At 40.7% G+C, this 12,956-nt stretch overlaps 1 protein-coding gene across 11 annotated transcripts in view; it reads left to right on the top strand.

Annotated features, from left to right (window-relative positions):
* Nucleotides 1-12,956, top strand: part of slmapa (sarcolemma associated protein a) — a 67,379-nt gene that overhangs the window by 17,732 nt on the left and 36,691 nt on the right. For 10 of the 11 annotated variants that reach the window (XR_010928105.1, XM_067586358.1, XM_067586360.1 and 7 more), the window contains 2 exons: nt 5,532-5,679; nt 7,183-7,255. Coding sequence is in view for 9 of the 11 variants with exons in the window: in XM_067586358.1 (XP_067442459.1) it covers nt 5,532-5,679; nt 7,183-7,255 (221 nt within the window). In the remaining 2 variants the exon portion in view is untranslated. Of the gene's footprint in view, nt 1-5,531; nt 5,680-7,182; nt 7,256-10,877; nt 10,918-12,956 lie in introns of those variants that run through there. The other variant, XM_067586366.1, reaches the window with a different exon arrangement.

Raw genomic sequence — 12,956 nt, 5'->3', positions numbered from 1 at the left:
ACATCATATCAACACTCCAAGCACAGAGGAGGACGAAATGAAATCACTTAATCAAAAACGCACACATCACATGTAAGTGGTTATAGATGCAAAGATCAGGACCATCCAACATCAACACATCGGCGTTTTTATTACTGTCACCAAGTTACATTAAAATTTAATATACTTGTTATGAATAAAAAGGTTCGCTGGCTAAACAGCTGATGATATAATGCAGGATTGAAGTCTACTGGCGTCATTAAGAGAAAAAAAACTCACAAAAAAGTGCAACGGTCATGAATATCAGTTAACAGTCTTATGAATGCGTTGACTTTATAACACAAGTACTCAGGAAAAAACTAAGACGTCATTCATTTAAATTTTATTCTAAGTGATGTAAACTCTTGCAGAGACTAGATGTAAGTCGCTAGAGCTCTACTCTGAGGTGGAAGTATTTTTAGTCGTAGTTAACTTTCCATGTTCTTTCGAGTGATTCTGCGGGACTCGATAAATACAGGCTGACTTTATCTGTCAGCTGACTGCTACTATCTGTTTATTAACACATCTGCGTGCGTGTGTGTGTATGTGTGTATGTGTATGTGTATGTGTGTGCAGTGTCCAACCAAACTGGTGTCATGTGTTGACCTGCTGACTGGTTAAGTGGTTGTCATGCCTGTTGGCTGCTAGATGATGGTTTGCACTGTTTTTGGAGGCTGAGGGCAAATTAAAATCCAAACACAATTACATGGCATTCACATTCACAGCTGACACTAATGAGGGAGGAGAGAGAGAGAGAGAGAGAACGAGAGGAGGAGGAGGACGACAGAGAGGGATAAAGGGATGCAGTGTTTCCCCGAGAAATGTTCGGTTAGTGGGTGGAAGCAGAGCAAGGAATGTCGGTGGTGGTGGTGAAAGTTGGTTGAAAGTGGATGTGGAAAGGCTTGGTATGAAAAGTGATGCATCCGTGTATAGATTGGACAAATTATCTCCCTTTTTCAGAGCCATTTTTTTGTTGATCTTGAGGGTTTGAAAGTCTCTCACCAGCATTTGAACGCATCACACCATCAGACCATTTAAATTCATGGACATTGTCACGCCAGCATAATGTAAACTTAAGCAACATTTAGATTTTCATACAAACCTGAAACCAACGGACGCCCGGACGGTAGGAAACCTGTGCTTGTTGTTACATAACTGTTAATGGTGATGGAGATTAATCACTAATGGATGTAGTAGGAGAATCAGTGGGATGAACACACACAGAGGCAAAAACACAGATGGATTAGAGCTACGAGAAGGAAAGCAAAAGTGATGCACTGAGGCAGCAGCAGACAGAAAGACCAGTAAATATGTGAGAAGATCAGACTCACACAAGCAGACTTTGAGCTTTAAGTTCAAAAGCCAACTACCTTTACTAGTTTTTTTCTGCTTGACATTCAAAACAACCGGCCACAGATGACTGTTGCTGTGTTGAGACATTTTGCAGCAGTCACGTCTGAAATAAAGTAATGGAGCGTACAAAATAGTGGTCTTTGCAGGTCCACACAGTTCCCAGTCACTGACACGCAACCAAGCAGACTTTCTATGAGCTTTGATCACATCAACATGAGGAAAGATTTTTTTTTTCTTCTTCTTGAGGTGAGATGAAACTGTGCAGGGAAAACGTGCATGTTAAAATGACACGTATCGCTTCTCTTTTCCACCCTGGCTGCTTATGTAGCAGAGCATCAGGCTGTTCTCTCTTTTTTTTGGGGTCTGCTTGGGTCGACAACATTTTGGATCATGTTAAATCATCCTCAGTTCTGTGATTGTTGACTGTTCTTTGGGCCCAGTTTGGATCTGGTTGGTTTAAAAAAAAAAAAAAAAACCCTCTGTTATGAACATAGCCTGTCTGGGCAGACCACATCCTGCTTAACAGGTTGGAAACAAACCTCTGGGTTTAAATAAAATGAAGGTCAACAGTAATATTTTACCCAAACTGTCCATTATAAACAGTTTACAGACCAGCTTTCACCCACTGAACGCACTGTGGTTGTGTTCACACACTTTTCCTGTGCAGTGAGAGATTATTACAACATTTCAGGTGAGCTCACTTTCCGTTTAGCATTTAAAAAAAAAAACAGTCAACTGGTCTAGTGGCTTGGTTACAATTCAGCCTAACCAATAAATCTGCCTGTCTTCATTAGTTCACACAAGTTTTAAGTTAGCAGTCAGTCATTACGGGGTGTTTAGAACAGAGGAGGATATGAGGCTGTACTGCAGGTTGACTGCTGGTGTGACTGGTGGATTTACAGCAGCGTGAGAAAATGATGCACCGTGTTGCCTCAAAATTATGTTTTAGTCAGCCTTCTAAGTCTGGTAAATGAGGAAATGAAGCAACTGTGATTCAGCATAAACCCACAGCTTGTTTGTGGAAATGAAAGGAACTTCCTGTATGTTTCAAAAAAAAAAAAGGTTTAGGGGTTAAAAAATGTTAGGGAGATGAAACGCTGTCTTCGATCACAAAACAACTCTGGGAACTTCTCTGTAGTCCTCATAGTAAGCTTTTTACCCACAGGTCTTATCAGCCAGCACATTCCACAATTAACCAGTCATTGTCACTTTGTTAAAGGACCATGCTGGTGTTTATTCATGGTTTTATCAACTACAAGTTTACATTCTTACAATCATTGGCATGTAAACAGACTTGTTTAAATGGTCCCATCCAAAGAAGTGAGGTTGTTGGGTTGTGTTTTTTTTTCACGTAGCGCTGGTATCTATCCGTACATGGCTTTAGCGCTGCTTTACTCACCGTTTCACTGCTGTTGTCAGTCGATTATTACTTATAGACTGTGTGACATGTTACTAGCGATGCCGTAAATCAAGAAAAAGTCAACATGTCAAACGGTTTAATAGAAATAAGGTGTATGATGTTTCAGAGATGAATGACAGACGGACAACTTTCACTGGACCGAGACTAAACCAGCAGTCGCCTGCTCAGGTCGATGACGTCATCTTTTCTTTGTGTGTGTGTGTGTATGTGAGACACACTAGGTATAAGTGCGAGCCATATGTGAGGTATGTGACGCATAGTGTGTGTGTGTATGTGTGTGTGTTGTTGCTGGGTGAAAAGCTCTATAGTTAGGTCCCTCCCTCCCTGTCTCTGGGTTACCATGGGGACAGGAGGTAACTGTCAATGTGTGTTTGTGTGTGTGTATGTGTGTGTGTGTAGGGGGGGGTAAGCTATCATGAGCTGTGAATCGGTAGCTTTTCGTAGCACACTGCAGTTAGATAAACAGTGAAGTCAGTAAACCAGTCAGTCAGTTAAGTGCGTCTTTCTCTCTCTCTCTCTCTCTCGCTGTCTCTTTGTTTTGCTTTTTCTTCCTTCAGTCCCTCCTTCCTCTCTCCAGCGCTCGATCTGTGTGTGTGTGTCTCTCTCTGGTAGATCGACAATGGTTTTCAGTCATGATGGAGAGCTGAGAGCTGATGAATGAAACTCCTGGAACGACAGACAGGCCTCAGGCATCCAGATCAGATCGCTTAAACTGTGTGTGTGTGTGTGTTGTGTAATTTTATATCTTACTGCGTCTCTGTGTGTCATTGCATTAGGTTTATGTTTGTATGTTAGCTTTTAATACTTGTTTCTCTGTACACATGCTTTTTTTTAATGTCAGGTGTGTGTGTGTAAGTGTGCGTGTGTGTGTTCAGTTTCCTGTCTTGACATCTGCATGTGTGTGTTTATACTTTACTTCCCTCGTCTGTGTCGTGTTTATATAATTGACTTCCACATGTGTTTGCTGAATGATGTGTGAATGAAACGGGGTTGTTGCCGTGATTCTCGCAGTTTGTGGTGTACTGTTGCGGTCGATGTTGTCATCGTTGTGGATTCACGCTGTGCGACTGTGTCTAAGTGCTTGTAAATGATGTGAAAAGTTACGGTGTTGTTAGTGTCTTTTGTATATTTCCGGGCTGTGGAACTACATTATAGCCTCAGGATACAATTATGAACAACTTGTCATGCAGTCTTAAGTGCTGATGGGAGGAGAGAATTAATGAGTTTGTTGTAAATGGAGGCACAAATTCATAAAACTATCCAAGCCAAAAATTACAAATAACTGCTTCATCGACTGTATGTTGGTGCATCGGGTACATTTATAGAGCGGATAGCGTGTCAGTCAGTGTTGTTGTCAGTTTTTCCCGTTGGCCAACCGCAGTACTGCAACAGGAGGCATTTTCTTCATCGACCACAATTATTCAAGATGTGTTTTGACAGGATGACTGACACGATGTCTTGAATGAAAGAGACATGGTTGAATTTTCAACCATAAGGGAAACTTCACCAGAGCCTAGAAAAGTTTTATTTATGTATTTATTTATTTTACGTGATATCATCATCATAAAGTCTATTGAACAGTTCTACAGATTTAAAGATTCAAAGCAGATGGCCGCCCACCTAGAGCCGGGTTCTGCTTGAGGTTTCTTCCCGTTAAAGGGGAGTTTTTCCTTACCGCTGTCGCCAAGTGCTTGCTCATGGGGGAATTGTTGGGTCTCTCTCTCTGTAAATTAAAGAGTGCAGTCTTGACCTGCTCCATCTTAAAAGTGCCCTGAGATGACTTTTGTTGTGATTTGGTGCTATATAAATAAAATTGAATTGAAAAAATTGAATTTAGGGATGGATGTTCTAATGAATGAATGAGCTGTTTTTGGCCTACACGCTGGTTTATGGACCCTCGGAGTCCTGACCTAAGAAACACTAGTATACCATCAATGTGTAGGTGCTTTTTTTAGCTACGCCAGCGACCACTTTGGTCCAGACTGAAATAGCCTCACAACTATCAGATGGATTGCCATGAAGACATTCATATTTCCCAGAGGATGAAATCTACTGACAGTGAACCCCTAACTTTACCATTTAAACCATCATCAGGTAAAAATGTGGCCAGGACTTTGGTTTATGATCAAAATACCTATACTAGCCTATACTAGACAGGCTGTAAATAGTAATAAACTGTATTCTTCAGGCTTTACAGTCTATTTATTGTTCACTGTACAAGGATCTTCAGTAGGCAATGCAAGAATCCAATACAGCAGTCCAGTAGATTCATCATAAAGCCATCAGTTTCACCAATACATTGCAGCAGCGTTCCCAGCGTGACGTTCAAGAACCTGGCCTCACGTTAGGAAAAGGCTCCTAAACTTGCAAAGTAATGACTTTGTGATCAGTGATATTAGCTAATGTTAGCATGCTAAGAGGGCTGACGCTGCTTCTGTGAACGTGTTGCAGTTGCTATATTAAGATATATAGATACATGACAGTATCGTTGTCCGAGTATATCGGATGGGTATGGGTATGGCAGCTTTTGGCTGCAGTCAAATGGTATAAGCACTAGTATGATGTATAGAATTTGAAAATGACTATTGGCGGTTGTGAAATTTCATTATAAGGTGCAGCTGAATGTTTACTACCATCCTGTTTAACATTTTGTGCCTCTCTTCTGTCAGTGTCCTTCATGATAGATTATAACAGTCTTACATTGTTTTATGGTTCTCACCTGCTCTGTGTTCTCTCTCAGTTCTACCTGCAGGACACTAAAAGCAGCAACGGGACGTTCATCAACAGCCAGAGGTTGAGTCGTGGCTCAGAGGAGAGTCCGCCCTGTGAGGTCCTCTCCGGAGACATCATCCAGTTTGGCGTCGATGTCACTGAGAACACACGTAAAGGTACATGCATATGCCCGATATATTTACACACAGCTACAAGTACTACAAGTCCAGTAATTTAAGTACAAACACTTTTTATACTGGAAAAATTGTGTATAATGCTGAGTGACATGCAGAATAACAAGAACCAAAGGAAGTAGGTTACGGTGAGGTAGAGCAGGAACAGGTTTTTCTTTCCTTTAATACCAGTATAGTTGATAATGCACAAATACAGCTTTGACATAATTACACTTGACTAACCCTCCAGGGTACCTCAGGGCACATTTTGTTAAGGTCATAGACTACATATTGTACACATACACAGTGCAGAGCAGATATTGAGGTCAAATTTTCAGCTCCACTAATAGCACTTTCATTCTGGAAACCCAGCAGCCAGTTTAACCTGCATTGGACCTTCATTCATATGAGGCTACTGTCACAGGTTCATCTGTGAAGATCATTGCTTCATAAAGACTCCACTCTGCACCGGCGGTGCCAAACACATCACATCACTAAACATACAACATAGTTTTATTTAGAATTACACAGAATTACATCACATAAAATAAACACCGGATTAATTCAAATTCTAGCTAATATCCTCAGTAAGAGTTCCATGAAGCCTGATGGATGATGTGTTGTCCCATCTAGATAAATCCCCACTGCTGTGGTTATTTAAAGCTCAGGACAGATTATATACAACTGTTGGGGTGATTTTTTTTTTTAGATCCTTTCAACAAAACTCTTCAGTTGGCATGGATTTCTTGTTTATGCCATTCATGATATGATGGATAGTCTTGTTGGAGCTGTTCTTGGATAACTCCTGACCTTGTTGTGAGCTGTGCCAGACACTATAACAGTTTTCAAACATGTTTAATTTTTTCTTACCACCCCATAAACAAGATGCTAGTCTGAGGTGGAAGGTGGTGGGCGGACGTAGGGCGGGTCGGCCATTGACTGGCTGTCGATGGGTCAGGGATCAAACCCCTCCAAAGTGTCCTTTGGCAAGACTTTGACCTGTAATCCCAGTGTGTGTGTGTGTGTGTGTGTGTGTGTGTGTGTGTGTTGGAAAAAATGAAAGTCACTTTGGACAAATGCCAAATAAATGTAACATTAAAGGGTAAACAGGAAACTTGGTGAAGGGGAGGATTAAGGCAGCAGCCATGCACACAGTTACTCCCTGTGTGTTTCTGTTGATTATCGCAATCATTGGAATAATTGTGAAATCATTACACCAGATGTGTAGGTTTTGCACCCCCATATCAGCATCACAACAGTCGGGGACTAACACTAGCTGTAACCTGAGTCACTATGTCAATATGAAAGGTTCAAGGACGGCTGCAGTTCATGAACTTTTTTCATGTGAATGATAGTGATGTGCAGGACTGCTCTCCACATCGTCCATGTTCACCGATGATGCAGAACTTCTTGTAAACAATCTTCTCCAGTTGATGAGTTGACATGATGTAAACTTTAATGAGTTGTACATTAACATACGTGGTGGTTGTCTGTCTGTGTCTCCAGTCACCCATGGCTGCATCGTGTCAACAATCAAACTCTTCCTACCTGATGGGATGGAGGCACGCCGACGAAGCGAGTAAGCATTCTCATTGGTTAACACTGATCCATGACGCTTTCATATTAAGCACTCACAAATTGTCTGGGTATCACATATTGTAACTAAACTTTCTCCATGGTTAGACGGCCACAATGAAAGATAGCAATTTGTTACTGCAACATTATCATCAGACAGAATTAATCAATTACTGATGGCTGACGGATGATTCTCTGATTGTTGTAAATGATGCTTTTACACACACACACACACACACACACACACACACACACACACACACACACACACACACCAAATTTCTGCTTGCATAGTGATGTGATTAGTGTCAGTCTAGTTGTTGATGAGGACAGCCATTCTGCTAAGAAGCTGTGAGAGAAATGGTGCGTGTTTGTGTGTAAGTGTGTGTCGGTGTTTCTTTTTGACAACCTTTGAAAAAAATATGTTTTTGGTCAAGTGGTCATTTGACGTTTACACAGATTCATGCTGAGGGTTGGAGAATGAATGATGTTTTGTTGATTATATATTAATAATAGTACCACAAACATTTTGTGTGTGTGTGTGTGCACAGTTAAATGGGTTTTAGCAGACCAGCAGTTAACCCAGTATGGAGCTTCCTACTGTACTTGGAGTCCCGTGTGTGTGTGTGTGATTGGCTACTGTAGATACCATGTGGAATCTGCGTGTGTGTGTGTGTGTGTGTGTGTGATGCCGGGGCACAGTGCCACGGTGGGCAGTGCCATCTGCTGCCCTGCTGTCCAGCTTTCTGTCTGGAAATCACCGATAAGCATTGTGACCTGCTGACTGGAATAAAGTCTACTGGTTCTGCTGTCTGTGTTGGCATATGAAGAGTTGATTCCTCAAAACTCAATGGCCATTTACATGTTTAAGAAAAACGCATTAGCTCACCTCAAGCTCATCATGTAAGTAAATTCTGTCTCTGGTTGAATCTAAGCTCTGGGGCAAAATGTCTGTGTAGTTCTAAAAACTTTAAACTTAAGTGAGCATATATCCCCTTTTTAGAAATTTACACAAACTTGTTTTCAATAGTAGCAAAAATAAATGTTTCAGTAATCAGCACTAATTTACAACTGTGACTGCAGGTGCTCAGAAATTATTTTATGTCTTGGTAATAAATCAAGAGAGGTACTAATAAAGCACTGCTTTTAATTTTTAAAAGACATCTGTTCCTGCATCATTTATCACAGGCGCAGTCAACACCACCGGTAAAAAAACCAACATATTTCAAATAAATGATCAGCCAGAAATAACCTTGGAAATTTGTTATGCTTACAAATGTTTACATCAAGTAGAAAAACCAAATGAGCTGACAACAGACTTGCTGTCGTTTGCAACAACTTGTTGATAAACAATTTGACAGATGAGTTTTACAAAATGTTTGTTGTTGATGAGAGGAATGGCCGACTAATCAGCAGCTGTCATGAAGAGGGGTTGACTCATACTTCAGCTCATAGCAACTAAAACCTCCAACACATCATCATCATCACCTTAAAAAACACCGTTTTAACGCTGGTGTCACGTTACTCAAACTGTGTGGAAATTCAAAGACCAGCGACTGAAAACACCTGACAGATGCCCAAATGTGCTTATTTATAGCTAATATTCATTAATATATGGATTCTAATATAGTAATTGATCAATAATTAATCATAAACATTCCTACTTGGGACAGTGTGAAGGAAATTGCACTTTGGTTGCAACTGATGATTGTTTTCATTAGCGATTAATCTGATTATTTTTTTCAATTAATCAATTAATTGCTTGTCTATAAAATTTCAGAAAATGGTGAAAAAAGCCTGTTAGAACCTGTTTGACCCCCGCAAATGTCTTGTTTTGTCAAATCAACAGTTGAACAACCAAAGATGTTGAGTTCACTGTCATGTAAGACACAGAAAAACTTAAAATCCTCAAATTTGAGAAGCTTCAACCAGCATAGATTTTGGCATTTCTGTTTTTAAAAAAAATCAAAATAGTTGCAGATTAATTTTCTGTGAATCTCGACTAATCGTTGCAGCTCTAATTTCCATCTTCATAGGCTTATACACCAGTGATGCCTTCCACCAATTACTTTCTCTAACAGGTCAAATTTCAGAAAGGGACTTGTTCCTCGATCTAGGACAGCTCTACTCATTATTGTATTTAAGTGTATGCGGCTCTGTGTCTCATTAAGTACAGCCGGGGAGAGAGTAATGTGAAGCTAAACCAGAATTATTAATAGCTGAAGAATGTTTCTGCTCCCCGGTGTTAGCATTAGCCGTTTGGAAGTCTGCCAAATACAGTTTGATTCAGTGGTCCTCTTTGTGTGAGCAAAACACCTGCTTTTATACGTCGGACAAAATCTGTGTCCTTTTAAAACTTGAGTCAATCGTTACTTTTGGTTACAACCGCAGGTGCCAACGTGAAAATCTTTGAACTTTTCTGAAAAGTTCAACTTTTTTTCAACTTTAGGAAACACTCTGCTCTGCAAAACAAGCAGCCAGTTGCAGTATCTTTTAAAAAGCTGCAGTCTGAGCTCCTTGCAGATAGTTCCTTTAGATTTATGTAAAATAGGCGGCACCAGATTAAAAAAAAAAAAAAAAAAAAGAAAGAAAATCTCCATCCAAACCCATACTTCTCCATCTAATGCAAAACACCTGCTGTGACATCACTGATTTGGGGTGTGGCCAGAAAGTTTTGAAAACCACGTTTTTTTTTCTTTCTGTTACTCAGTGTGAAGTCATTCTTTAACATTAATACTCACGTAGGGACACGGAGACGAGAACATGGAGAACAAGACAAAAAACATGCAAATCAGAAGTTAGAGCAAGTAGTAAATTAAACTTTGCTATATTGATTATGTCTCACAAGTTGCAGATTCTGCTCAGAAAACATGCAACTTCCTGTTATGTGTTGTGAAAATGGTCCTAACAGGTGTAAATATGACTCATCTGACATAATGAAGTCAGACAGTCAGTAGATGTAAAACCTCCAAATTGTTAAAGGTTGAACCACCATTGTTTATCTCCAGTCGCCGTATTGGTGGTGAGTATGGTTCTTTGTTTCTCTTATCAGTCTGTTATCACCTGCCATATTTCTTTAAAACACACACCCTGTCACACACACTCACGGTTCGGTGGTTAACGTGGACGTTTCGTTTTCAGAACCATTGCTCTGAAATTATAGATCCGACCGCTCGTTCAGTGCCAGGTCAGTTCACTAATGCACCTGTAGTCTCTCACAGACCATAAACATAGTGAAGAACCATGGCTGCAGTAGAGAGGAGAGTTTGTTTCCTCACTGTGAGTGCCAGGAGGGGTGGAGCTACAGAATCTTGCACAAGTTCAAGGAAGAAAAATCAGCTGTTTTGTTCAGAGGAGGGGAGGAGCACAGAGTAGAAAGAAAGAAAGAAAGTTTGTGTTATTGGGATGACTTAACTCACGTTGTGGAAAAGTAGAGAGGAATCAGCTGCTCGCTCTGACACTGGAAGAGAAAATGAAGTAAGAGGGAAGGATCTGTTTTCTCACGGGAGCAGCAGAGTCAGGCTGAGAGAGAGAGAGAGAGACAGAGAGAGACAGAGAGAGAAAGAGAGAGAGAGAGAGAGAGAGAGAGAGGCTGAACTGTGAACTTTGTCCTTTTGGCGGATCACAAGCTGACACATACATACACACAGGAAGAAGACTTGACAGGTAACGTCTCTGCTGTCCAGAACCTGAACCGGTGTTTTTACACTCAGATGGTCCTCATCAGACCGGCACATGCTGCTGATTCGTTATTGAGCTTTACAGCTAATGACTACTATGACCTTAGATAAGTGTTACAACACTATGTGAAGATTTAACAGTTTATTGTATCTCTATAAAGGGCACCGAGTGATCTACATCCAGTCATAAAATAAAGATGGAAGTCTAAAGCGGTTGACGGTTGGTGGACAACAACCGGCGCAGCTGATTTCTTGTTGTACGATCAGATGACTGTCGGGTTTGTCCTTTTAATAACCGTATATGAGAAACAGAAGAGTATTGATTTTCAAACAGGCCAGTCTGAGTGAGCAAGGAACCTTCTGTAAAAATTTGGAGGTTACTAAGGTCGTTCTCATTGACCACTTGCATATTTTGGATTGGATTTGGGCTCGAACATGTAGGGATGGATTTCAGAAGTTTCCATATTGATTAAAGAAGAAGAAAAATACTACTACTACTACTACTACTACTACTACTACTACTACTACTACTAACAACACTACCACCATTGTTTGTGTATGTAGCCTCCAGAAACGTTGTGGGTCTGCTGAGGGTTGCGGCTACTGGAAGCTAACCAACATGAACAGAATGGGCTCATCATGAGGGGGGATCTTAAAGAGACAGGAACTAAAACATCCTGTTTCAGACCGAGGCTGAACTGAGGGGCTGCACTCTAATGCAGACATGCACTGTAGGCAGGACAGCAGCGGCCTATTAAAATATATCTACATCGGCCCCAACGGTGAGCCTCAGTTGACTCGTGACATCTCTAGCTGCTTGTTTGAAATTGATTGCTTATCTCTTGATTGACTGATTGGTTGAGCAATGGTTTCAGCACTGATATTGGTACCAAAATAAGTTGTGTCTTTCTTGAGAAATAGAGACAGTTTTCTCCAAAGCGTTTCTTCATTTAACAAAATAAATGTTAAATGTGTAAACACAAGCATTCACACAAGAACTTTAAAGGGTTTGAATGTAATTTTGTTTTTGATTTTTATCGACGTACCATATTTCGGTCAGCGCCAAAAAGATTTATTTGATGCCCAGCTGTATGCAGGACAGGTCGAAATGTACTTCAGGACGGGTCTATGTTGTGGTGTGATTGTAAAACCTATTGAGTGGTAGAAATATCTGAGCGGTGCACAGATGGAAACTACTGCCAGTGTTTTCCATCATCAGTGTCTGCTGGACCGCATGCAAAACACACACAGCTGAATCTGATGTGGATGACTGATTCCTGTGGACTGGCTGTACTTTGTGTGTGTGTGTGTATGTGTGTGTGTGTGTGTGTGTGTGGGCAGACTTGATGTTCTTGTGAGCCATAGTTGAAGAGCTGTGAATTTAGGTCATGTAATGCTGTGGATTTTTCCCATCTTTTTTAAAAAATGTGTTGTTGTGGAGCAGTGCGGGTCTGATCTCTGCAGTGAGTGTTTGATGATGATTGAAAACGAGTGATTCTCTTGATGTGGACGGAGCCCGCTGTAAAACACCTGCTGTGGAACTTCACTTTTTGATGTTTGAGCCTCCTTTACCACTTCACCTGTGCTCGGCTCCATCACGATCTTCTTTTTGATCATCAACCAAAACTACTTTTACTCCCAACAGCTGAAAGTTAATAGTGGCTCATGTTTTCTGATCCACACTTCTTCACCAGGCTTTATCAGAGATGTAATAAAAACTAATTTGTCTTTTAAACCAACCTCCGAACAACAATAACTGAAAAAATGTCTAAATCTATTTTGTTATAAACTTTATTAAGGGAACTTTTGACAATATTGGCTAACTTAGCAGATGAACCAGTATGTGGAAATTGTTGCACAACCTGAGATCACTATCCTCTCTGTTGGTGTTTTGAACGGCTGAAAATGAAGAGATCGGTTCCGCTGTTGCCTTTTTAGTCCCTCTAGTTGCTACAGATGGCAATGTTGTCCAGTCCACCGCCTTTGGTCCAGACTGAAACATCTTAAATTTGGTACAAACATTCA

The sequence above is a fragment of the Thunnus thynnus genome, chromosome 4 (assembly GCF_963924715.1).
Source record: "Thunnus thynnus chromosome 4, fThuThy2.1, whole genome shotgun sequence".
In the NCBI taxonomy this organism is placed as follows: domain Eukaryota; kingdom Metazoa; phylum Chordata; class Actinopteri; order Scombriformes; family Scombridae; genus Thunnus; species Thunnus thynnus.
Note: the sequence above shows the minus strand (reverse complement) of the source record. Positions and strands in the feature narration are given on the sequence as shown.